General features: G+C 41.7%; 4 protein-coding genes and 1 non-coding gene across 9 annotated transcripts; 2 read left to right on the plus strand and 3 right to left on the minus strand.

The window, feature by feature from the left end:
• The first annotated feature begins 1020 nt into the window (after positions 1-1020).
• On the plus strand, positions 1021-4599 carry hax1 (HCLS1 associated protein X-1). Of its 3 annotated transcripts, none has more exons than XM_062436332.1 (7): positions 1021-1199; positions 2257-2510; positions 3049-3263; positions 3385-3448; positions 3542-3675; positions 3916-4051; positions 4158-4599. In XM_062436332.1, exons 1-7 carry the CDS (start codon positions 1135-1137, stop codon positions 4229-4231), a joined length of 942 nt encoding a protein of 313 aa, XP_062292316.1. In that variant the 5' UTR covers positions 1021-1134; the 3' UTR covers positions 4232-4599. The 3 variants fall into 3 exon arrangements, with proteins under 3 accessions (XP_062292316.1, XP_062292317.1, XP_062292318.1); XM_062436333.1 differs by having other exon boundaries at positions 3916-4036; XM_062436334.1 differs by having other exon boundaries at positions 1029-1072.
• A 2507-nt stretch (positions 4600-7106) lies between these two features.
• On the plus strand, positions 7107-10311 carry aqp10b (aquaporin 10b). The gene is made up of 6 exons (XM_062436331.1): positions 7107-7406; positions 8135-8261; positions 8436-8573; positions 9139-9257; positions 9794-10011; positions 10110-10311. Exons 1-6 carry the CDS (start codon positions 7107-7109, stop codon positions 10309-10311), a joined length of 1104 nt encoding a protein of 367 aa, XP_062292315.1.
• A 282-nt stretch (positions 10312-10593) lies between these two features.
• Positions 10594-20455, minus strand: znf687b (zinc finger protein 687b). 3 transcript variants are annotated; one of them, XM_062436035.1, is made up of 10 exons: positions 20413-20455; positions 17331-19691; positions 16518-16813; positions 16211-16395; positions 14761-14937; positions 14499-14661; positions 13781-14131; positions 13340-13440; positions 13080-13167; positions 10594-12590 (listed from the first exon to the last, which is right to left on the minus strand). In XM_062436035.1, exons 2-10 carry the CDS (start codon positions 19675-19677, stop codon positions 11982-11984), a joined length of 4317 nt encoding a protein of 1438 aa, XP_062292019.1. In that variant the 5' UTR covers positions 19678-19691; positions 20413-20455; the 3' UTR covers positions 10594-11981. The 3 variants fall into 3 exon arrangements, with proteins under 3 accessions (XP_062292019.1, XP_062292020.1, XP_062292021.1); XM_062436036.1 differs by lacking the exon at positions 20413-20455 and adding an exon at positions 19900-19920; XM_062436037.1 differs by lacking the exon at positions 20413-20455 and having other exon boundaries at positions 16518-16780; positions 17331-19698.
• LOC133997093 (small nucleolar RNA SNORA13) lies at positions 14274-14408 on the minus strand. The gene has a single exon (XR_009927247.1). It is a non-coding gene; the product is annotated as a small nucleolar RNA SNORA13 (small nucleolar RNA).
• Positions 20456-20755: 300 nt separating the features above from the next.
• On the minus strand, positions 20756-26717 carry LOC133996151 (26S proteasome non-ATPase regulatory subunit 4). Its single transcript, XM_062435714.1, has 10 exons — positions 26683-26717; positions 25942-26082; positions 25102-25216; positions 24872-24958; positions 24698-24766; positions 24309-24521; positions 23427-23535; positions 23164-23295; positions 22990-23042; positions 20756-21375 (listed from the first exon to the last, which is right to left on the minus strand). The coding sequence occupies exons 1-10, from the start codon at positions 26706-26708 to the stop codon at positions 21205-21207; spliced, it is 1116 nt and encodes a 371-aa protein (XP_062291698.1). The 5' UTR covers positions 26709-26717; the 3' UTR covers positions 20756-21204.
• Between the last annotated feature and the right edge of the window lie 156 nt (positions 26718-26873).

The following is a 26873-nucleotide window of genomic DNA, read 5'->3' on the forward strand; positions in this document are numbered from 1 at the left end:
AATTACAAGAAAAAGTACAGAAATATGGGCAAACGTGTAGCTTATACAAACTCAAAATTGCCCTTGTCATTCACCTTGATTATTCTATTAATTGTTTCATCCCAATATTGAAGTTTGTTGAGGCGGAACTGATTAGTGAACCAAGTATACTATTGAACTATTAATCAGTTGATTATATTTTATAAGATGGTGGCTTTGTATGCAAAATCTTAAAGTCCTACATTAACTATATAGGTGTAAGATAAATGTAATGGCGAAAAAGTTAAACATTCCCTCTTAAATGTGGCGGAGTAAAGCTACAAGAGTACCGAAGCCCATTTACGCCAATGTGATGTAAAAAAAAACACATCCTGTAGCCAAAGTCAAAATAATGAGATATAAATAACTTTATGTCATAAGATAAGTCATTATTTTGAGATAGATTCACATTATTCTGAGATAAAGTCATTGAGATAGTTTCTCATTATTTTGAGTTACTAAATCATTATTTTGAGGAAGTTTCTCATTATTCTGAGATAAAGTCATTATTGATATAGTTTCTCATTATTCTGAGATAAATTCATTATTGAAATAGTTTCCCATTATATTGAGTTTAAGTCATTATTGAAATAGTTTCTCATTCTGAGATAGTCATTATTGAGATAGTTTTTCATTATTTTTATTTACTAAATCATTATTTTGAGGAAGTTTCTCATGACATACATCATTTTTTCCCCCATCACATTGGCGGAAATCGGCTTCCATACAAGAGTAGTAGCACAAAATGGAAGAACTTTAAAGTAATAACTCAAAATGGTACTTTAGCACAGTAGGCCAGAGTAAATGTGATTACTTTAAACCACTTACATTCCTCAACGTCTCTGTTTTTCGGACATGAACATTTCAGACACAAGTTTTCAAATGTATCATGATTGGCAGGTGCTCTGCCTCTGTCCCGTGTTGCTATTTCTGCTGCGCGTTTCTTGCGTTCTTTACGGCAACGTAGCATCACGACATTTGCGTCATTGATAAACCGAAACATCTAGAGCACTTTACGACACCGTTGACAACTGGGACTGTCCTTCTTTCCAGTGTATGTTCTGCAGCTCGTGTATTTTAGTTATGAATTGGGTTTTTCACTTAAGCAGACGGTAAATGAGTGTTTTCGATTTATTTCGCGGGTTCTTCGGGGTACCTGGAGGTCATTATCGAGGCCGAAGGTAAGTTTATAGGGTCGAAATCAAGAAACAGCTGTCGGTGAGCTAACGTGATGCTAGCAGAAGTCCATTAACTTTTGTTAGATATTAAAACTTCTTAAAGCATTTTCAGTCCTGTCAAGGACAAGATTAGAGTTTGTGTGCCAGGATAACCACAGGGGTCTAAGCGAGTGGTATCTATAGTCTCCTAACTGATGTGATTTAGGCTGGAAGAGGATTAATACACACGAGGAGCTACTTTAAAGTCTATAAACAAAACCAGCTGGCATCAAAGGAAACGATATCTAACGTATCTAATGCACATACATGACATGAATACTCATCCATTTTATTAAATAAAGTACCCCGATCCTAATACAGCAATGTAATAATACACCTTAAGTAATAGGATATATGTATGCACAGTATAATGTACTTTTAAGTATTAGTTCTCGTTTTGTCGATATATTGTTATATATATGTTATTATTAATACTAAAGCATCAGTGTTAGAGCAGCATGTTACTGTTGGAGCTAGTTTACATTACTTTATAAACAGTTAGTTAGTTTAGTCCAGTGGTTCCCAACCTAGGGGTCAGGCCCCTCCAAAGGGTCAGAAGATAAATCTGAGGAATCTTGAGATGATTAATGGGAGAGGAAAGAAGAAAAAACAGTTCGGGTACACAACTGGCTTGTTTTCAGTTTTTGGACAAATTCTCTAATCTTTGATTTTTATTGAAATAATGGAATATTTGAACATTTATTGAAATGACCCAATGTGAAAAGTTTAGAGGGAAAAATCCCTATTTGGTGGAGCTGTTAACAACTCAGACATCTGAAATGTGACCTTGACTACACACTGCTTTTTGTAAAACGTCAAAAGACAAAAATGTTGGAAACCACTGTTTATTTATCTTTTACAATGTGTTGTATTTTAAAAGCTGGTTATATTATTTCCATTGTGTCAAGTCTTCATCTGAAAAGTAACTAAAGCTGTCAGATATATGTAGTGGAGTACAAAGTACAATATTTACTCCTTAAATGTAGTGGAGTGAAAATTACTTTCCACCACTGTGCATCAGGGACCCCTTCTTCGATGCCATGACCCATGATGATGACGAGGATGATGAAGATGATGATGATGGAATCCACTATGATGGCTTTCGAGGGGATCAGCATGACCCCTTTGACAGCACCTGGAGGTTCGGCTTCAGCTTTGGCCCAAATGGGATGCGGCTTCAGGAGCCTCCAGCATTTGGCCACATCCTCAGGGAGATGGAGGAGGTGTTCTCTGAGTTGGGCCGCTGGGACAGGCAGCAAGAGTCTGGACACTTTGGTAAAAAGAAAAAAAACTCAGTACAAACATTATAACCCAGTCCTTAACCATTTTCAATATGAAACATCTCTTTACTAGCCTGTGCTTACAAATGACTATACATATTGACATTATTATGTTGATGGTATATGGTCACTCCCTTAATTAACATTTACATTTTCTGCCAGCTTGAACAGGTTTAAGTTTTTCACCCAACAGATCCCTGTAGGGCTGCAACTAATGATCATTTTCATTACTGATTAATTTGTCAAGTAATCGATCATTTGTTTGATCTATAAAATGTCAGAAAATGTCAATCACCAATTTTCCATAGCCCAAGGTGCAACCTAAAATGTCTTGATCAAAAGTCAAGATATTCCATTTAGTATTATATCAATATATTAAAGTACTAAAGAAACCAGAAAATATTCATATTCAAGAAGCTGGAAAAATAACTGTCATCTTTTACTTAAAAAATTACTCAAAAAGATTAATGTATTATCAAACATGAAAGTGATTCTCAGCTGTAGATACAGACTGTGTTTCCTTCGTGTTCTAGATGTTCCCAGTATCATGCCACCACCACCACCTCAGGACACACCAGAGAGGGGTGGAGGGAACCCCCTGCGAGACTTTATGCTGAAATCCCCTAACAGCGACCAGCTAGGGCCCCAAGCTGGGCCATCCAGAGAGCCCAGAAATGATGGCTGCCCTTCTTTTGAGTCACCAGACTTCCCCAGTTCCCCATTTCATGGCTGGGCTCCTTTTTCAAAGGTAATGAGAAGTTAGCAGCTACTTGCGTTTCTCTGTTGTTATATAGATTCAATGGTTACGTGAAGTTATACTGTTTTTTGTCTTCTGTTAACTCTTCTTATATGTTATGTTGTCTTAACAGTTTAATGATATTTGGAGACGAGAGTCACAGAAACATCCAGAGGATGAGCGTAAAGAAGACAGAGGTAGGGGATGTTTGTAGCGCTTTAGTTAAACAAAGGAAGTGTTTGGTTTTGTTTGTGTTTCAACATATTTCTGGTCCACCATCCTCGCTCTAGATCTGGACTCAGCAGTGTCCTCTGGTGGTTTGGATCAGATTCTGTCGCCACCTGCTGGTCAGACACAGAGCCAGCCCAGGACCAGATCCTTCTTCCAGTCAGTCACTGTCACCAAAGTGGTGAAACCTGACGGGGTGAGAGATTCAGTTTATCTTCATTTTATTATCAAATATAATATGAATACACTTTAAAAAGCAGATTTCCAAGTGTTTCATCCACAGTTCCCTTTTTTAGCTTAAAGTGTGGGATACGACAGAAATGACACATCCTATAAACTTTAACTTTTAGTAATGTATGTATGTATGTAATGTATAAATTAATCTGACAAAATATCAGATTTCATGTTTCGATTTTTCTGTTTTGGTGTCTGACAGTCTGTAGAAGAGAGGCGCACAGTCAGAGACGGCCAAGGCAACGAGGAGACCACAGTGACCCGTTCAGGAGGTCCTGCGAGCCTGGATGGAGCAAACCATGAAACAGGGCCCATCCTACCAGGTCAGCTTATACACAGTGGGTGTTTCTAAACTGTCTAACAGGTTTTAAAGTGTTTTTGTTACTTTGACCAACATAATAGCTCAATCTTGTTCTAATGCAACTATTCTTGTTTTTATTCCAGGTGATCAACACCCCTTTTTGGACATGCGGGATGATAACTCATTATTCTCTAAGTTCTTTGGAGGGTTTAAATAAGAAGTGAATGATATATGCTCTCTGGACTGTTTTAACCATAGCAAATGTTTCCCCAAAAACATATCAGTACACAAGTGTTTCTCTAGAGTTGTGACTTCTATTTAACATCTTCTGTATGTGTGTGGAGGATGTGAACCCTCTATTTTATACGGCTCCTCTAAAGATGGACAGACCTTGCCAAAGTTTGTGTTGAATTGGGGATTCCAACTGGCCACGTAGACTAGAAGCTGCCAATCCCGATGACTAGTGATCTTTACAAACCGAGGACACAGGAGGCACTAAACAATCCACAATTGCATATTTTATTTTTGTATCGTCCTGTAGACAAATCTATACGGACGTGAGTGTGTGACGAATAAAATAAAGAATCTTAATATATTTACACGGTTGTTGTTTGCCTGTTATTTTTAGTTTGGCCGATTTAGGTTAACCAGCTCTGACGTCATGTCGTTGACAGCTCATGAGAAAAAACTGTTGTATTTGATATTTATTTTACTGAATGTAAGTTAATGCTGTGGTATCAGGAAGTAGCCATCACTGCAGACTAGAAATGAGTAAAACTGAAAAGTTAACACTGGATGTGTGTTCTGTATTCATGCTTTTGTCTCTAAATTTGTAGATTTGGGGTATTTGCTATAATTATCTTTAACAATAAAAATCTTTCTTTTTTTTAAAATCCTGGAATGTGAACCATGCATAGTATGACTGAGTACATGTAAGAGGATGCATATATTGAATTGACTGATAATATATTCTGTTTTTTAATGTTAGTTTGTGCTAAACAACAGAAAAGGAGCTAGTGTTCGTCTAGTTGAGGTTAAGAGCACTGAAACAAACATATTTGGACAGAGCATGAGCAAAGGATGGACAGTGAACATTACGTTTTAGAGGAATTCAAAATACAACCTTCCTAAACCTGTATTTTTATCATATACTGTCTTTGAGTCAGCCGTTAGGAATTATTGTTGTGGCTGGAATATCCAAGATTAGATGCCAGTGAACTGATGTAAAATAAAACAGCACTGAAAAAGTCCAAATTCAGCTTGTTTTCTCATCACATCTTTGCATGCCGTCCTGTTCGCACCGAGTCTGTAATCTTTTGGAATCAAACATAATCAAATCTTCTTTCTCCATCTTTCTGGGAAATAAAAAAATCCCCCATGTAACTAATATGTCAGTGTGACCTCGATTACAGTTTTGGGTTTCATGAGCTTCACCAGAGATGTCTTTCATACAAAAACAATGATTATTCAAATTCAATTAAAACAAGGACAACATTCAAGGCAGTCTTTGATGTATGAAATATCAAAAAGATCTTGCTCAAGCTGCTTCTTGTGTTCTGGAAAAAAATCTGCCTTCAATCTTCATTGAGGGAGTGGAGATAACGATGGATTTTTTCCCTTGAGAACAGGCGCTATGCTCTACATCAAAAGGCACCGTCCTTGCAAACTGTTTTCATAAACATACAAGAATTATGTAACCTGCTGCTTACTCTGACATCCTGCCTCAGCTATTTCCACGTGTGTTCCCGGCTGGGCCATAAAGCACTGTATGCATCATGTGTAATAATGGTTTAAGGTGTTGTAAGTCTTTCTCCTGTTTGATCTGTGTACTGCATACCTTTATATACAACCGAGTCCTGTATTCTTTCCATTTTTCCCCAAATGAAAAGAAGAGTTTAAGCAGCCTGCTCACTTTTTAAGTCTGTAATGTGCAAAAATCCCCAAAACTGCAAGAAAAGATAAATGTGAGTGGCTGCATTATTATGCAGATAAACTCGATTCAATAAACATTTTTGCAAGCATATTACTTTCATGCCTATTATTTTTCTCCTCACCAGTTTTTAAGTCCATTCTTTCCTCCATATTTGACCTGGATTCAGCCTTTACTCAATTTGAAGACCCTTTATTGGGACAACTCTCTGCTATTCACCTGCATGTTACATTACGGACATTTCATGCTCTCTGTTCATTTCTGTGCTCGAGCAGCTTGAATAAATATATTCATTTTTCAAACCAAGGCCTTCCTTTGACCCAGTGAAAGGATCTGAATGATAAGAAATTGCTAGACGCACTTGAAGTCATCAAATCCTGTTTAGCTTCACCCACATTTACATGCTTCCTACCAGAGGAAGTGAAGTAATCTTCATAGGAAGGAAAGAAGTTTGTAGTATTACTCTACACTTTGCTTCTCTATTTTAACTCCATCCAATGCTTTAATAGAATATGATTTTACAGCTTTATTTTGCAAATGATCTCTTGACATACACTAATTTATCATGTGACAGTAGTTTATTGGGTTGGCATAACCTGAACTGAATTGAACTGGTAACAACTCTAATGGCAGACAAATGTATGCTTTTGATATCATCATATAAAAATAAACCTGTAATCAGTACAGTACAAGTTTTTGTCACTTATTCTCCTCTACCATGACTGTCAGAAGAAACATTTTCACAGAAAATGTTATATATTTTGGAGGAAAACTGTGCCAAAAATAATAGCTCTATAATTTGATTATTTATAAAGATGCAATATGGCACAAATGATTATAAATACATTGAAAATACTTTACAGTAAGATGAATATTTTGTTTAAACTTTTTAGGCTCACTTCGTACTTTTCACCCAAGATTTAAATGCTGAACTGAGGAGGAGTTTTTACATTTAGAGAAGAAAAAAAGCATCAAAAAGTGTAGAAATCTGACAACCAATCAAATGAGAGGAACAATCAGAGGCAATTTCAAGCAGGTGAGCTCACAGCAAACCAGCTCAGTGAGCCAGGACCAGGATCAGGCCTGTTTGCAGGAGTCCAGTATGAAGCATTCTCAATCATGTATGTTGTGATGTAGATTTAAAAGAAGAACAACAAAAAGGATGTCTTACAAAGTGAACTACTCTCCTCTGCTTCGTGCACACACACCACCAGCTCGGCAGTGCCATAAAGTGTGTGACGTAGCTCACGGCTCCAGTATGAAAGGTCAAACTCTGCTCAGTCAGGCAGACGGTGCAGTGCTCTGTGGGTCAGATCCACCTGATGACAGCGTCAAGGCTCTGAAAGCTCACCTGTGGTCAGAGGAAACGTCCGAGATGGAGAGGCTGCTGGGGAAGTGTCGGATCAGAAGCCAGCTGGTCAGGGAGTGCATGGCTGAATGTCTTGGAGTGTATATCCTGATTGTAAGTCTTTTTTCTTTTTTGTTGTTGTTGTTGTTTGTTGCATGAGGCACTTTAGTAGATTTCCTTTGTATCCTTTATCTAATGTGTAAATGCATCAAACAGCAAAGGATTCAGTACAGAAGACAAAGAATATTCACCTTCTTCAGTAATTGTTCATATTTAGTGTCCAGTGTAACTATTTAAAATGCCACACTGAGGCAAAGACTGTGCCTTTTCATCTGTTTTAGATGTATTGGACCAAGTGTCCCAAAACAATTACATGCTTTCTCTTGTGTTTTGAAGTAGTTAGTGAATCCTTCCAATGGATAACTGAGGACTTTGGCCCGAAAGAAAAACATAATGGAAAAAGAGTGTGACAGTGAATGAGGGGGGAAGAAGGGAGAGGATGGGTGAGGGGGCAGAGGAGGAGGATAAGGATAAGGAGTGAGGGAGGTGTGAGAGTTCCTCATCAGTGATGTTTGTCTCTCATTTGGTAGAGCTTGTGTGTTTTGTTTTTATCTTGATAGTTTTTATCTGTCTCAACTGCCGGTGCAATCACATTTTACAACACAAATCATAAAGCAGTTTCCTGAGAAATGAAGTTCATAAAAAAGATGATTACACTAAGGCGGTGTTGTGTTTGCTGACCTATTAAATACCATAGAGTTGCACCGATTCAGTTTCTTAGATAAGTATTTTTTCCCCACTCAGTATACAGTATTACAATCTGCTCTTCATCTCAATTACAGCTGTTTGGATGTGGCTCTGTCGCCCAGGTGACGACATCTCAAGATAAGAAGGGGCAGTACCTGTCAATCAATCTGGGTTTTGCTCTGGGAGTAATGTTTGGGGTCTTTGTGTCACGTGGAGTCTCAGGTAAAAAAAAAAAAAAAGGCAACATCTTATATATTAGACTGTATATAAAATTGTCATCTACAGTATATTTAAAAATGCAGGTCAACGATTTGTGTTACACAGATTATAAAAAGCATGTAGAAATGTGTTTTATATCTCCAATATAGGAGACTAAAAATATTTTTCTTCAATAAGGTGCTCATCTGAACCCCGCTGTCTCTCTGAGCTTGTGCTTTTTGGGACGACATCCCTGGATGAAGCTGCCTTTCTACATCTTCTTTCAAGTGTTTGGGGCGTTTCTGGCTGCATGCACTGTTGGCTTACAGTACTACGGTGAGTCTTCAACAGTAACACCTGCAATCAGAATCACTTAATCTCCCAAATATGCCACCCATTCCCACTTAGAAACAAGTCAAGATATGTTGTTCATTCTTTCTTCCTTTTTTTAATTTAAAAAGGCTCCTATACTGTGTGCCCTAAAACAGCTGGACACTATAGTTTTGAGCAAACATTACTAAAGCTGGAGTAAAAAGTGCATTTGTTGGGGACTACTTTTAGCTGCGGATGAATACATGTGTAGATGTGAGTGTTTATGGAAACAGTGATGTATGGGGGCTGAAAATAAACTACAGTTTACATTTGTTGAAGGAACATATCACCCAGTTTCACAGTTTCACCCAGTGTAACAGTGCAGCTAAATGAAATGTTTTTAAAAGTTTATAGACAACAAATGAGTTACTTATTACTTATAATACTTATCAGCAGGATCAATTATTTGTTTTCATTTGTTGTAAATAAAAAAAGACATCAGAAATCTTTCAATGTTTAGTATGATATACTCTTAATAGTCTGGTATTGTCCATGTGTTTTGTGTATGTGTGGTGCATTGTGTTTGCAGATGCTATCCTTGCGTACAGCGGAGGTAAACTGACAGTGACGGGTCCCACCGCCACAGCTGGAATATTCTCCACCTACCCTGCAGACTACCTCAGCGTGTGGGGAGGCGTCATGGACCAGGTCTGATAGATACAGTCACTCCCCTGTGGTTAATTCAAGGGTTCATTCTTCACTTCAAGGTGAAAGACAAAAACAAAGTGTCAATTAAGACTGTCACACTACAACACAGTCACCTGGAGGGACTCATTCCCCCAATGTACATTTATAGAGATGCTCCTCTTTTTATTTTTATTTTTTGGAATAATGTATAATTAGCTGTAAGTTTTTAACTAATATAACTTTATGGAAACTACCCTGGTTGTAACATGACCGTGAGTTATAAAATCAGTTTCACACAATTAAACAAAAAAAAAAGCAACATTTTGACCTTTGACATCTGGTACAACACAATATGAGAGGCGATATTTATGTTGTTTTATATTTTTGTTATCTTTGTAAATGTTGCATATTTGCTACTAGCTGTTCAACTTGACTGAATCATTGCCTTTTTATCAGTTTTGGGACCTTGATCTAGCACTTCATCCGTCAGAAAAACAGGACAGGATGTGCACACAAATACCATTCTGCACATATGTAATGGTTACCATGTTATGCAGGTGATAGGCACAGCTGCCCTGCTACTGTGTGTCCTGGCTCTCGGGGACCAGAGGAACGGCTCCCTCCCTGATGGTCTCCAGCCTGTCCTGGTGGGAGCAGCAGTGCTGGTTATTGGCGTCTCAATGGGCTCAAACAGCGGCTACGCCCTCAACCCAGCCAGGGATTTTGGACCTCGGTTCTTCACGTACATAGCCGGCTGGGGAGGGGATGTTTTCATGTTAGTAGCCTCCTTCAGGACACGGAGACATCAATGATTATGATGGAAACTCTTGCTGTATTTAAATCTACAAACTGTCCCATTAACTGTCTTTGCAGCGCTGGTGGTGGATGGTGGTGGGTGCCAATAGTGGCCCCCTGTGTTGGAGCACTGCTTGGAACACTGATCTACCAGCTGATGATTGAAGTTCACCATCCTCCCAGTCCATCTGAGCTTCAGACCTCATGTCAGGAGGCCAATGAGGGCAAGACGGGGCTGGAGATGGAGGGAGGGGAGCCAGACTGTGTAAAACCCACTTAGGGATAAAAATGAACCATGTATAAAAAAATGTCCTCATTACAGTAAATGCTACTCACTAAAACTGTCTATGTAAATGTAAGTAAATGATAGATTGGAACAAGTAAGCTGGTCCTGAATGTAAAAACTGTTAAAGCAAACTGAATTTTTGTTCAATTTGAATAGTTGGTGAACGCAGTAGGAGCTGAAAACTGAAGGCACGAGAACAGAAAAAAAAGAAGTTGCAAACATTGTTCTTGATGCGACCCTCAACTCTGCAGAGGAACCTGCTGCACGAGTCAATCGTCTCTTTTACACATTTATTTCGAAACAGCACAAGTGTATGGCATTTCAGCAAGCAGACCACAACCATGGAAAAGAAAATGACATGAAATTTCCACTATTGAGCTATATAAATATGATATGACATATAAAAGATACAAACAAAAAAAAAATCCACTCATAGGCCTCCATCATGTGAATGTGAAGGCTGTTTTGGAAACATACAAAAAGAAATGTGAGTACAGCAAGCACTGATTCTGTAGATAAAAAAAGAACTGTCTCAAAGAGATAAACATTTGTATTCATACACATTAAGACAACACAACCCCCACGCTCTCCCTCTGCTTTGTAATTACAATGTATAGCTACCTCTGGGGGGGCTTTTTTTTCTTTTTCTTTTAGACTTCAAATTGTTTGGAAAAAAAGGGAACAGTACAAGTACAAATACTATACGTATTCACATTATCATAGCAAGTTACTAAAACCAGAACGCTTTCTTTTAGTGTAATTATATGTATTTACATGGCAAAACTCTTACAGATATACTACTGGCAGGAAGCCTGACCTCTCTTTTTCTTCTGCTACTAGCTTAACAAATACCAACATCACATTATTCACACTACACAGGTTACACACCTCCAGTAACCTCATCTCCTACAGAAATGCTTTCAGAGATTCTCATCTCATGTCTCCGTTGGTAAATCGCACTATGTCTAGCAAGATTTGACGCAACTCACACAAATACCAACAGCAGTAATGTGTTTAGTATAAATAAATATTACAATATCGTAGCAACATAAAAATCAGTGTCAAATTCTCCTTCCCCTTCATGCCTCAGATGTCGGTGTGAGATCAATTTTGCGAGCTTCCAAGTAAGAGCTCGTAAAACTGATCTAAAGCCACCGAGATGAGCATGGACTTGAGGTGAACAAGCATGAATACGATGAGCAACGTGAAGTACAAAAATATCGGCACTAGAGCTGTCAGGAGTACAGTTGGAGGTGGATGTATTAAAGTATGTTACATGAACAGGCAGGTGGTTAGTCAGTGCAGAATGAATGATTGATGAGGGACGAGACATTATTAGACACAGTATGGCTGATGTATAAATGCTTTGCTCGGCGCGGGGGGGGCTGTTCGAGAACTGTTCCACTCGAGAGTTTATTACGGGTGTGTTCAGTTATGTGACCAGTAACATGATCAAACATGCAATTACAATCGCACAGAAGAGGTGCCATAGATAGATTAAAACTGTTTATGGTGGCTAAAAAAAAAACTGCACGGGAGACCCGAAGCAGCTCGCTTTCTTCTCAGAATCAACATTCATATTCTACAGCTTCTCTTCTCGGCCGTGACCATCGACAACTCCTTGTCTGTCCGTCTTAGAGGACCTGCCCCCCCCCCCCCCCCTTCTACTGGGGCTTGTCTGTCTTGTGTGCGGTGAGGAAGGCCATGCCGTGGGTCCTGAAGTGGGTGTTGAGGTCCGTGGCCTTGTCGAAACGCCGGCCGCACACCTTGCAGCACAGATTTCCCTCTCCGTCCTCGCCCTGCGCCTGAGGGGAGCCGGCCGGCGAGCCATCCGGAGAGCCGTGGATGCGCGGGGTGCCGCGGTCCGCGTCGCTCTGGGTGTCCCGCACGCGGTGAGTGATGAAGCGGTGCCGACTGAGAGAGCCGGCTGAGGCGAAGCAGACGCCGCACTGCAGGCACTGGAAGGAGGCGGTGTCGGCCCGGTGCTGGGGGATGTGGCGCTGGAACTCTGCGCCGTCCTCAGTGGAGAAGCCGCAGGGGACGCAGCGGAAAACGTTTTCTTCCTCGTCTAACTCGCCAGATGTCGGGGACGTCAGTGCCACGGACGCCCTGGTTCTCTTAGCGGGACCACTTCCTTCCTCACCGTCCTCTGTGGCGTTTTCTTCCTCATCTCCTGTCCTGGCTCCAGGAGGTCCACCCTCGCCGTCTTGCTCTGAGGAGCTGCCTGGACCTTCTCCACCTGTGGCTGCACGCTTCCTGGTCATGGGGGCACCCTGAGGACACAAGAAGGGAGAGTGAGACTGGGTGGTTTTATAGACAAAACAAGAAAAAAAGGAAGGATTCATAATCCAATGAAAGCTCGAGGTGTCTCAATTCCAAACTACAAAGTATTCAGTATGTACTGATTTTACAGTTTTTTTAAAAATCAGAAAATGATTCAGACAAGCATCCTTTAGTGATTTTTGAATGTCAATGCAGGTTAAACCTCACAAAGAGAAAACAAAATGTATTTCCAAACATTTAACATTGATTCTTCTTTTCCCCCAAAATCTTTATGTAGCTGTCTCACCATCATCAATTTATACATATAACTCATTGACAGTGTGCAGCTTCTCCATTATCCTTTGTGCATTTTGAGGCATTAACAAACAGATCAAGCTTTTTAGATTGCTCATTGACTCACTTTTCCAGTGTGCTCACAAACCTACGAGCTTATTCACGTGCACAAACAGAAAGAATAATATCACACAGTCTTATCTCACCTGTCCATCCGGGGTTCTGTGGTGGAGCCGAATATGTTTGTCCAGTAAGAACCGACTGCCGAAGGTGCGTTTGCCTTCTGTGCAATATCTGCAAAGTTATGACGCAGGGTTACATGCCTAAAACTAAAACAGACTATAATAAAAATCAAGCTAGATATTTCAGTTAACCAACTAGAGAAAAAAAAACTAAATTATGAAACAATTTTAGCTTGGTATAATATTCTAAAAAAACCCATTAAGTTGAAGCCAAAGTTACTTACTGGCAATGGAAGACTCTTTTGTTGCCCTCGTGAATGACGCGCTCATGACGCCTCAGGCTGGAAGATGTGCTGAACGTGCCTCCACAAATACGACACGGGAACTGTGGAGTAGGCAGCACAGATACAGACACAAACAAACAAACAAACACACACACACACACACACACAGAGACACAGACACGTAGGCAAAGACAGATTGGTGAAAGTTAAATAAATAGCAAGGAGGGAAAATTAACATCAGCCTGCTAATACATTTATGTTATCGACTTTTTCTACTCTACACCTCAGACATCATTTTCCATTCACAAAAAACAAGCAGCTGGTTTACCAGTGCTAATAAGATGCTGCATTGAAATAAAAAGTTCAGTTTTCTGTTTTACTTAAATGATCAGATTAAACTGATTTCAGAGGAGATGGTTGCATAAGAGCGTCATGTCACACCTTGCCGTGCTCCATCTTCACATGACTGAGATAGTCGTCGTTGTCAGTGAAGGTGGTTTGACACTGGGGGCAGGTCCACTCCGTCTGGGCACTGGGCTGACTGCCGCCCCCCGTCGAGGTCGTGTGAGCCCCCGGAGCCTCGTAGTCCTCGTCCGCGTCATCGTCCTCTTCTTCTTCCTCGTCGTCTTCCTCCTCCTGTTCTCGCCCCCAGTCTTCTCCGTCAGAGTTGTCCGTTTTCCCCGAGGATTTCGACTTGATGCCGGAGGGACCGGACGTGTTGGCCGGGGCCGAGGCAGCGTTAGAGGCATCAGACTGGGCCTCCTGTTTGGCTGATGGGCCTCTGTGAGCGGTCTGAGAGCGGTGACAAGACAGTATGAGAACATATAAAAGCACACAGAGCAGCTGTGCTTTAAATCCTCCAGCTTAGACAAAAAAAAGACAATAATGCACGTTATTTTAAAAATGTGATTATTTTCACTACTCAGTCATGTTGTTCTGTACTTGGCATTGAACTTAGGACAAGGTCAGCAGAGATGAACCTTGCTAAGGCCGATCCAAGAATTACTGTATGCCTTTGTTGACACCACATTCATTGTAGAAAGCAACGAATGGGCAACACATGAAGGCAAAAGGCTAAGATAGGATTTGAACCGATAACTTGTTGTGTCTATTCATCTAAATATTTAAAATCTATCTATGAGGAGTCAAAAATACACACCTTAATATGCTCCATCATGGAACCTTTCTGGGCGTACAACTTGGTGCAGTCAGGACACTTGAACACGTGCACTTTTTGCTTGGCTAAATGAGTGTCAAAGTGCATGTACAGCAAGGGCTTTTGGGTGAAAACCGTGTCACACATAACACATTTGTAGATCATTCTGCAAAAGGGAAAGAAAGACAGATAGAATATGAATTATTGCAGGGAACTATTTTTAAAAAATGTGCTAATTATTTGGTGGATTTGGCCGTGCACGCACTTGGCCTGTCCTCCTGTGAGTGTCGGGTGCTGGGTGCTGATGTGGCTCTGGGCGCTGGGGGAAGACTTGAAGGCCATGGGGCAGTTGGGGCACTTGTGGAAGACCTCGCAGTGGGCAGTCTGAATGTGGGACTTGATGGAGTTCAATCCTCCGAACACGACCTGGCAACTCGAGCACCTTGACAAGCAAAAAAAAAAAGAAAAAAAAAGGAAATATTATTACACTATTTTAAAATAAAATTCTCTTGAATTGATTTTGACCAGCTTATCAAACACAGATATCCTCTGTTTTTTTTAGTTGTCTATGATTGTAAGTTTATAACAGTGTCACAGCCTTTTGGTGATATCTAAAACAGCGGTTGTGTAAATCTGGGATATAAATATATTTTCTTTCTTTTAATTTGGATTAATAAACACATAAACAGAAACGCAAACTTTATAATATACAGACGGGTGACAATTTGAAAGAAAAACCAACATAGAGGGGCTTAGTAAAGTGTTTGGCCACCAGAACAGCTTCAAAAATCTCCCATAGGTGTTCAACTGGGTTGAGGTCTGGTGACTGTGAAGGCCATAGCATATGACTCACATCATTTTCATACTCATCAAACCATATCACTTTTTTCCACATGTCTGTAGACAAGTGCTTATAGTTTTTGCACCACTGAACGCTCAAATGTGCTTCATCTGTGTAATGAGGGGTTTATGCACTGCAGCCCTACTATAATATCCCTCTCTATGTAATTGTCGACGATGTGTTCTCGCTGATACAGTCTGATCATGTCCTGCTTTGACATTCTCGGTCACCTGAGGAAAAGTAGATCTTCTTTTTTTCCATACATATCACAGTAATGCACAACCATCACGGTCATCAGATGTGCGTTACATACCACAATTTCCAACCTTATTTACTGATGTCTTTCCCATAGATCTAAATACAGATGTCCCTTAAGTCACTGTTGCTATTGAAACAGCAGCCAGTTGAGCAGTCTTTGTGACTGGAGCTCCTGCTATCCAACAATCAACCCTCTTTCAAAGTCACTTAGATCTTTTCCTCTAGCCATCTTGATACAAAATCAGAATCAACTGGGCCTGCTAAGCATTTTTATACCTGCCACAGAGCATGATTGGATGTTAATTGCTTAATTGTACCATGCTGCGCACCTTTGTGAAAGCATCTACATTCATTATGTTTCTCCACTCATTTATTCAGGTTTTTCCTTTAATTTGTCACCTGTCTGTAAATGTGACATGGCAACTGGGCACACCCCATTTCCTAAGAACAATTATGTGGTATGATCAAAAGCTCCAAAACAGTTAGTTTTAGAATATTTTAGGAAACAAAGTACTGTGGCTCCCTTAAAGTAAATACTGTCCTGTCTGAAATGAAAGTTACTGAAAGCGGTTTTATAAGATCTTGTAGCAACTTGTTTTAATGATGGTTTCCGCACCTGTAGCCAATGCGTCTGGCAAAGTGCAGACAAGCCTCCTCCAGGTGAGTCTGGAAGCTGGCCTGCCGGGCAGTGCCCCCACACTCAGGACAGACATGAGGTGCTCTGTGTTTGTGGATCCTCTGGTGGGCGGACACGGCACACGAGTTCGGCAGCATCATGGGAGGCGAGCACTGCGTACACGTCTGAAACAGAAGAAAAGCGGCATTTCATAACAGTAGAAACAAGCAGCACGATACATACAGCGCTCTCTCTCTCTCGCTCGCTCGCTCTCTCTCTCTCTCTCTCTCTCATCACCAAGACTCACTGAGTTGGGGGCGGCTCGGATCTGCTGGAAGTGTGTGACCAGCTCGGCCTTGCCAGAGAATTGTGTTTGGCACTCGGGACATTTAAAATTGTTGTACTGCAGCCCCTCCGCCTTCTTGCAGGGCAAAGGCATCAGCGCTTGGGGGCCCTGGGGTGCACGGCGGACCTGTCGAGGCTGAGCTGCGGCTGGGGATGAAGCGTCCTTCATGGGGCTGGAGTTGGCAGAGATGGCGGAGCCCCCGGTAGTGGTGGAGGGAGAGGAGACTGGAGGAGATGAGGACGAAGAGGAGAGCAGGCCTGATCAACCAAAAGGTAGCAGTCAGAAAAGATAAATATGAGGTCAATGAAGATGATCTCAAATGAATGGTGTGTTTTTTGTCATGTTGTTTTTCCATCACAAGACTAATATATTGTGATTCTCTCATGACTCAACACAAATAAAAAATATATGATGTAAACAGCAGAAATTAATTTTAAAATAAAAAGCATTACACACATTTTATGCAAAACGTTCTTACCACCAGTGTTGCAACGACTCCTCATCTGTTTCCTGCTCTGCAAAATATGAATATTTTCTACTTTTCTCTTTTAATTTATTGTGAATTTAATATCTTTCAGCTTTGGGCTCTGAGAGATTGTGTTGGGCTTTTTTTCTTCTTCTTCTTCTTTTTTTTTTTTTTACTATTTTCTGATGTTTTACACACCAAATGATTAATCAATTAAGTGTAAAAATATTTGAGAGTTTAACCAGATTAACCTAATTTAATCTAATTAAAACTAATATTTACTAATGGCTAGCTGCAGCCCTACTTACCACCGATGGGTGTTATGTCCTGCTGTCCGATCATCTGCTCTACAGTGACAGGCCTCATGACCAGGTGCGAGCACTGCATGACCAGCCCACGCTCCTTGTGTTCCCTGGCATGTAGCAGCAGGCTGCACTTATTGAAGAAGGCCAGCCTCTTAGCACAATGGTTGCAGGTCACCTCGATGCGAAGTGATCGCCGGTCATAGTGCCGGGCCAGGCTGCGCTCCAGAGCAAATGCGTCTCCACACTCCAGGCAGCGGTACCCTGTGGCTGGGAGAGGGAGACCCCACTCGGGTGGCGGGGGCGCTGACAGGTCGGGCTTGTAACTCGGCAACAGATTCTTACTGTTTAAGATTTTATTGAAAGCCTCCACCAGGCTCGACTGACTTCGGGAGATGACGGCCCCCGTACTGTTGACTATGGAGGCAGGCTTGTTTGGCTGGAGGGTGCCGCCTATGATGGTGCCGCTACTTCCATTAGCTGTCCCTTTTGTGGCAGTGCGTACACTGATCCCACCAGCGGCAACTGAAAATTTTGGAGAGGAGGCCACAGCAGGAGTTGCAGGTAGGGCAGCAGATTTAGTGATGCTGACGGCGGTGGCGGAGACTTTGGCCTTGTCTGATGCAGCCATTTTGTTTTGGACCTTTGTGGCAGCAGCTAGCATGACACTGCTGGCTGCGAGTGTGGACACCGGCAGAGCATTGAGAGCACTTACTTTCTGTTGCTGGGATGTCATGTGACCCGGGGAGGCATCAATTTTTTGGGCCTTGTTTCCTAATACCTTGCGCTCCCCAGATTGAGCTTTAGGGTCCAAACCTTTCCCTGCAGCACCACCTTTAGGTGCTACCCTTGTGACAGTTCTGGTTATTCCACCTGTGGAGGTTTTGATTGTTTTTATTCTGACTTTGAGGGGTCGAGACGGAGCGCCAGAAGCAGCGGGTGCAGCGACGACAGCTTCTGCTCCTTCGGTGGAAGGGGGCTTTGGCTTGCCATCATCTACCTCCATCTTCTCCTCGCTCGTTCTAGCGTTTTCTCCCTTGTCAGCTTTGCTATCGGCAACCCTTTCTACCCCATTCCCCACTTCCATCTCTTCCTCCTCCTCCTTGGGCTCCCGCAGCTCAGAGGGAGGTGGAGTGGAGGCCACCGCAGGGCTGGAGCACCTCTTGGCTGCTACTTGAGCAGTTGATTTTGGCATCTCGGGCTCAGGACTCTCCGGCGAGTCTCTCTCCTCTATGACATGCTCTGGATGCCGGTCCTCCAGCTGGGGATTCTCTGTTGAGCCAGACTGAGGGGTCGATGAAGTCAGAGATGCCCCTGACGGAGTGTCCCCAGGTTTAGGGTGAGACGCAGTAGAGGACGTGGGTTGAGCGGAGACTGAGTCAGACTTGTAGCGACGATTCAACTGTGCAGAAGTTGGGGAGTCTGGGTTCTCCTGGATCACCAGTGGACTCCCCAAATCCGGGTCAGAATCATCCTCGTCCATCTGCTGGTGCTGAAATCCAGCAGGGGCGCCTTTAGGGGCTCCGTTAAAAGGCTGAGATGAGTGCAGCGGGTGTGACGAAAGGGCCGAGGGTGGAGTGGGAAGCAGAGGCTTGGAAGGCGAAAAGAAAGGGGAGGCTAGTCCAACGGTCCCACCTGCAGCCAGAGGAGGAGAGCCAGCGGATAGAGAGGAGGATGAAGGTAACGAAGCTTTGACTCCATCTGCCCTCTCCTGGCCCGTATCCTGCTGCTGCTGCTGCTGTTGCTGCTGTAGGAGCTGCATCTTCCTCGCCCGACCCACCGGATCTCCAGACCCCTGCGCCACAAGCGGTTTTAGTCTGTTGAAAATGTTTCCGCCCTGCTTGTGTGATTTAGCTGCACCAGCGGCCGACGCCTCTGAAGACACTTTAGGGGTGTTCATGGACCACGGCGCCCCGTTGGATTGCATCTGGCTGAGGGGAAGGGGCGTGGAAACACCAGACGCCCCAAAACCATTGTGGTTGAGTGCTTCAGACTCAGCCATACCAGGGGCGCAAGCGCCCAGTCGAGGACCCACATCTACCCCTGCAATCACATCAATAGGGTCCTGTTCTGTGTCTCCATCCCCTCCATCTACCGCCTCGACACGAACTTTATTCTTCACAATAACACTCACGATGGAGGTGTCCGCCTGGGGGTCTGAGGAGGGGCTCGGTGGCCTCAAGGATGACCCGACACCCACCACACTGTCTGCCTTCCCCAGAGGTGCCCCTGCAGCTCCATGGGGTCCCTCCGCCTCATCTGGGGCAGACTGGATGGCCTCTTTGGCATCTATGTCAGGGATGTCAAATGCTGCCAACAGGTCATCAAAATCTGGGGTCTTCATGTCCCCCATACCGGGATTAACTCCTGTGGAAACATGAAATCACAGACATGGTAACAGCACACTGGTATCAATCTGTTGTTGTCTATCAGCTCTGTGGCTTACTAGCATCTTTTTTTTGAAAACAGTGACATTACAAAATCACTAACATGCAAAATATTTAAAAAAAATCACTTATACTCATTAAAACATATATATGAGTGAAATATCCCACATGAAATATCCGTCATGCACCTTCAAAACTTGACAATCTGCACCAGGTTAGCCAGTTATCCAGCACTAGCCATTATATTAGCCAGCTAGCACGGCTAAGCGACCGCGTCTCTGCACCTAAAAACCAGCCTGTGTGTGGCAGCTGCAGCTCTGCACTAATCTGCTATGAATGGGACACACACACTTTGCTTCCTTGCTTGCACGCTAAACGCAACTAAAGTGGTGACTATATGAGTGACAGCATGAACACAAACGCATTTCCTTTCTGTTCTTTTTTTTCCCCCTCCTCCTCCTCCTCCTCCTCTTCTTCCCCTGGTTGACGCTGGCTAGCTCGGAGAGCCAAAATAGAGAGAGGGGTCATTTAGCTAACTTAGCTTAGCGTTCGCCGTTAAAAAGCGGCCGGAGATGGTGAGCTTGAGGTGGGGGGAGACAGCGAGGTCAACCCGGTGAGTGGTGGGTCGACGGTGTCACAGGAAAGGATGGTCGGAGAGGGGATTTTTCGTTTAATATTTCATGCATTTTTTGATTGTTTACCTGGATGAGCGATTCCCGACTATCCTAGCTCGTTTTTTTTTTTTCAGCTGAAAAATGCTGCGCTTCCCGTCACATGACCGCACACATCCTATCAGGCTGTGATAGCGCTGGAAAAATACATGGAGGATGCTGCAAACGACACGTATATATTTTATTTCTTTCTGGGAATGACATTTAATATTTATGACCCTCTGTTTACAAGACTATTTTTAAAACATAATTGCATGATGACTCTTTAGCAGCCGGACATGATCACACCTTTGTTTGTGTATGTGTGTGTGTGTGTGTAAAATACTGAGGCTCTGAGGGGCAACAAAAAAACAAGCAGGAGGCATCATGTTTAAAGATAGCTTTTATTGCAAAAAAAAACAAAAACATGACAGGAGTGTGGATAACTGTTAAGGGTACCTGTCATCACAAATTCTTGCCCCTTCTGGTAGGTAAATGAGTAATTATACCAAGTAGAGAAAGGTAAGGTAATCTGAGAATAGACCCATATTACATTTCAAAGATAATAAATCAATTTGAGATATTAGGGGGGGGGGGCAGTCAGATTTGACACTCAATAGTCATATTCAGGTTTTTTTATTTATTTTTTTAAATTTTTTTTATTGGTGCTTTTGAGTGTCTGACAGAAAAAGTTGGTATATTATTACAAGAGTGCTGTCTCATGCTGGGTCGTCAGACAGATGATGCATCAGCCATCTTTTTCGTATATTAAAGTAATCCTGCATTAGTCTGCATTTGTTGTTGTTTTTTCCTCTAGTCAGTGTCTGAAGTTTCTCATTCGTCTCATTTCTTCTTCTCTTCATCCTTTTTGCCGTCTGGCTTGTTTCCTGTCTGGGAGGCCAGGGAGCCCATGGCGTTGCGGATGGCCTCATTGTTCGGGTCGACACCGGGAAGGTTCTCCAACACGCTCTGGAGGAACTCTGGGTCTTGCATTACGTCATAGTCATCTTCCTCCTGGTCATAACAATAGGAGAAACAACAGATTAGTACATTGATGAGGAAAACAATGCAAATGGATAGATGGACAAGCACCTAAATACAGATGCTCTGTCAGGAAATGCAGCAATATATGTAGTAAACGCAGGCTTTTAAATATTTTAACATTTCACGTGGAAGCAAATTATCTCAAAGATGCACACAGAGCTTTTTGGTGAGTAACACCGTCTGTAAACATAACTTCTGTGTGTTTACAAGAAACTTTCAAGTTCTCACTGTGCCTCATGTGAATTTTAATAAAACTACCCTGAAGGTACTGCCGAGCAGGATATTCAATGCTGAGCAGCAGTATTCAATGCTATGATAATATGAAGAATTTTTATTACCAAGAAGATTAAAAGATAAGACTTGGAAGAGAGAAAATATTTCAGAGTCGACACACCCTCTCTTCACACAAGCAGATAAACTCTCTCATGATTAAAACTGTGGTAAAAATCTATATTGTTACGTCATACTGGTCAAGACAATTTAACACCAACCAGCCAGATCAGAAACTTTCAGTGTGTGTGTGAGCCCACAGCCCATTCTATATAAATTCATCTTGTATTTATAGTTTTCTAAATGATACATTCAAATTGCACAACATAGAAACACTGAAGTTTGCCACAGAGCTCTATGAGCCTCAGCAGCTGTTGATATGGAGAAGAAGCATTTAAAAAGGTCTGAATCAGAGCTGTAGAAATATGTAAACATGCCTTGTTGCTGCAGTTGGGGGAAAAAATTGCATCATAGTAGATGAAGTAAAAAAGTTCACGACTATGTCAATGTAAGTTTTTATCTGCTGGCACCGGTCACTTTCTTTTAAACAAAAAAAAAGGTTTCCAGCAAAATAGCAAGAACTGCACTGAACGACCTCCGACACCTGTATCAGGTCAGGTGTTTGAGAAAAGGCAAATCTTTCTTGGTTGACCCGAGCCATCCACTGAGGAAAGAATTTATGTTGCTACCATAAGGGGGCAGATACATTCTGCCCCGATGCAGAACAAATAGGTTCAAGAAATCATTAATTCCTGCTGCTATCAGCCTTTTAAATTATTCATGAAATCCAATCCTGTATTATTTTATTGTTGAATTTATTTATTCGTTGTTGTTGCTTATGTTTGATGTTTGACTGCTGGCTGTAAACTGAATTGCCTCTCTGGGATAATAAAGATACCCTTGAACCTAAACTAATTTCATCTACTTAATGTAAGGATTCTTTAAAATTGTAATCTTTGGCTACCACACTCCTTAACGGCACACAAAACTAAATGTTAAGATTTAAGTCTATATGTACACAGTATTGTCACTGACTTTTTTTAAGTCAAAGAAACAAATATTTTTAAATGCAGCTACTCATTTTATGTACTGATGATTCAACCAGGAGTTTCACGCCTTTGAAGTGCTCCAAGTCACTTAACATTGTCAGATGCAGGAAATGAACAGTACTTTATCTTCTAGGACTCTCTGGATACCCAAAATAACTCATCTCCCTTTGTAAGCCTATTTGTATAGCATGATGACTTCACACCCTGTGTTTAAAAAAACGCAAAAAATAACTGCTTTAATTAAAAATACCAAATGACGACTCACCTTGGTTGATTCTGCAGTGTCCATCGGAGCTCCTGTGTCCATTTCACCGTACTCTGTTCACAAAACACAAGAGAAATGATCACTTATCATCTTAACCCACACACCGGAAAACGTAAGAGTAACTATGAACGATAGAAAGAGCAGTAATGTGTGTGATGATGAAGTGTAACTCACCTCCTCCAGCGAGAGACATCTGCATGGCGTACGCTATCTGCTCCTCCTCTGTCATGCTGCTGAAGTCGGGAAGCACTGCTGCACCAGTCTCAGGCTGAGATACCGACATCTTTAATAAAGCCTCCTCCGATTCTGTGAGAAAAAGCAACAACAAAATTAAAACTAAGTAATGGACGAACAAGTGTGTCTTCCATCAAATTCTAATGCTTAATATCATAAGCACTGCTTCAAGAGTGAAATCAACCATTAAAGTATCCTCTTACCATCTGCGCTGGGTGTGGGCACGCCTGCCTCGGCTGCAGAAGCTGCAGCAGCTCTGCGGGCCTCTTCCTCTTGCCTCTGTCGCTGTTCCTCCATTGATACACGTAAAGCCTAATGGAGACACACACAGTACAGCACAGCACAGTCAGACAATAAGGCAAATGGCATCAAGGGTCATAACTTTATTATTATTTTGATTCAGATAGAGAAATGGCTCATTGCACCCAAATGTGGGAGTATGGGGAGTACAATATGCAACAATGAAAGAGGTAATCCTTGAACTCTCATGTAGCAAAAAGGTTGGTTTAAAATGATTAGGTGATGCCAAAATGTATTGCGCCATCCCACATTACAGGTGGTGGTTGTGGTTGGAGTGTGGAGTGTGTATGTGTGTGTGTGTGGTGGGGGGGGGGTGAGAGGATGACAGGCTGTGTCTCTGCAGAGTGCAGGGAGGATGTTGTAGTTACAAGGCTAAAGATAAGAGGAAAACAGAGTGCAGCTGCGTGACAAAACTTTCTTTCACATTCATTGCACGCTAGGCCGAACATCTAACTTTGTTTGTGTGACAACAAATTGCAAATTGGTGAAAGACCTTTGTTGCAAAGAGATATTAGTTTATAAAAGCCCAAATACCTTAATTGGGGGCATGTTTAATTCCCCTATTGTGCAGATGTTGCTTGCCACATAAGGGTCTGTGGGTTTCTAAGACTGGTACCTGGAAGCTAAGGTATAAGTGTTTATTTGAACAGTGATCAGATTACAATATGTACCATGTCTTTTTTTTGGAGCTATAATAACAAATGGGTGTGTTTACTTGAAAGGCTCACTGAATACCTCCCTAACGTTAATACGTCTTCACTGCTAGGTCCTAGTATTTTGCTTACCAGGGCAAGCTCCGGGTCAGCACTGGGATCCACACCAAACTCAAAGTCGCTGGCACCAAGACCCATGGAGCCTCCCTCACCAGCCAGGATGGGAGAGGAGAGCAGAGCATCAGCCAGACTGGGCCCTGGGGGGACTGTAACCAGGTGGGAGCCTGTCCCCTCCTTTCCATTTAGAGTGTTTATAAAGGCAGTCAGCTTCTCTGTGTTCAACTCCTGAATAAACATTTGGAGACAGGGGGCAAGAGCAATTAAAAATTAAATTGTTTTAATGGATGGACATTTCAACTATGGAGATAACAATAAAATACAGATTAGTTTAAAGGAAAACAACATATATACTCTGGTGTACTGTAATAAAATGAAGTATCAACCTTCAAAGAATTCCTTACCTCTTCTCCAAAGTTGATAATATCGACATTCACCTTCTCTTTTTTCAAGCGCTTTGCCATTTTAACAAGCTGCAGGAGGAAGAAGAAAGAGACACAGAGATTATAATCTGCTGGGAAAACACATTTCCCTCCTGAGGGAGCGGCACAAAATATGGTAGGAGACTTCTAACTCACTTCTTTCTCATTATCCTCCACAGGACTCCCAACAAAGGCAATGATCCTCATCTTGTGGTTTTTTCCTTGTCTGTGCTTCAGGGCTAGCTACACGGGATACAAATATATGGGCAATAGATCAGTGCTGCTGCAGACACCAGAAACCTACTGTTAATCCATATCATAATTACCAGGTAAACTACTAGTTTGGAATGATGGAGTAAAAATCAGAAACATCAAAAGTTACACACATGAGCCACTCTGATGCCCGTGCAGAAGCAGATCTTTCCCTTGGGCTGGACAGCGTGGAGTTTGGACAGGATGCGGCCAGTATCTGGTGTCAGTGTGGTCAGGACCTCACAGTTACTAATGAAAACATAAAGACGATATTCAAGAAACAGCAAATAATCCAGTGTCATATATCAACAAATAACAGTAAAAGAAAGTAAGTGTGCTATGAAAGAACAATGTCAAGATAAGTATTATAGTGATTAAGTATTAGTATCACAATTACAGGACAGATTCACAATTTTTCAAAGTGTGTTTTCCTTCCTGTAATCATCTCTCCTGTTCATGGCTATTAAAAGATCCCCTTCAGTGCACTTTCAATGTAGGTCATGGGGGACAAATTCCACAGTGTGTCCACATATTCATTTTATCCAAAAATGTATTTTAAAAGTGTATCTTTTACGTTAGTCATATCAAGTGGATATCTGCCACATTTACAGTCTTTTTTTTAGCATCAAACTCCCTCTTTGTGATTCCCTGTTGAGCTGCAGTGGAAGTATACTAATAAAGAGAGGAATGTTGGCACTAAAAATGCTAATGCTGAAAGATATCTGCTTTGATTTGATGACTGAAGCTTCATATTAGCTTCAAATAAGCTTTTTAATATATCTTTGCACAGAAGTAGTCTTGTGGATTTACATTGAAAGTACATTTTGAAGAAATCCTCCAGTGGCCAATATAAACAGTAGCAATGATTATGAGGAGATAAACCTACTTTAATGTTAACTTGGACCCCTGACTGTTGTCTTAAGACAGACTTGGAAAAATAGTGAAGCCATCCTTTACGGTAAAGAAAAGCGTACTTTGCCATAGTGATGAGGCCCACATTGTTTTCTGGATTGCTCCGTGTTTTGGAGTGGCAGACGATATTGACAGCATCTTGTTGAGCCTGTAGCCTCGTGGGTAGAAAGTCTCCATTTCTCATGTATTCACTGTTGTCCACACTGTGAGGAAAACATTATTTTAACGTGTTTTCTGATGCTTCACTTGCTAACCGGCTAACATTAGCAGCTGACATCCCATTTACAAGACAACCAAGACCTTATTATATATTTTAACACCAGACAGTTCATATTAACAATTTATTAACACTTTAACCTTTAGCTCCCCTGTGGAAAAGGTAACATAGATAACTAATTACCTATGTGGCGTTTTATTATGAAACAAAGTTAGCATGGACGGCTAACATTAGCAAATGTTGACGAGTCTGTCGCTACTCCAAACAAAGTGGCCGAGGTTGTCAGTTGTTAATTTCGATATAAAAAACGCCAAATTATATATATCAACCTTCACTACAGTGGTCGTACATGCTACAATTACATATATACTTTATTTAAATAGCAAATCTAAGCTAACTTTAGCGACAATGACTCAGCCGGTCGATGCAACATTAGCCGGCTAACCATTGACTGTCATTTGTTTTGCCCCGTTTGCCCCAAATACAGTTTTTAACCACCAAACTGCGTGATTATCTGCCGAGTCTTCATATGAGCCCGTTTACAAAGCAGCAGCTACATTAAAAAGATAATTCGTAGTCTTCTTACCAGACCATAGTACTTTCAAGCCCCATTTTAGAAACTTCTTGTTGCTCTCTGTTGTAATCTTACAAGCTCGCAGCTGATTGGACAAAGAGCGAACAACACGGATCCTGATTGGTCAGGTGTCGTGACCTACAATTCACTGCCTGTAATTTGTTGATGAATAGAATAAAAACAAAAGAAGAAACTCTATATTA

Source organism: Scomber scombrus, chromosome 16, assembly GCF_963691925.1.
Source record: "Scomber scombrus chromosome 16, fScoSco1.1, whole genome shotgun sequence".
NCBI classification, from domain to species: domain Eukaryota; kingdom Metazoa; phylum Chordata; class Actinopteri; order Scombriformes; family Scombridae; genus Scomber; species Scomber scombrus.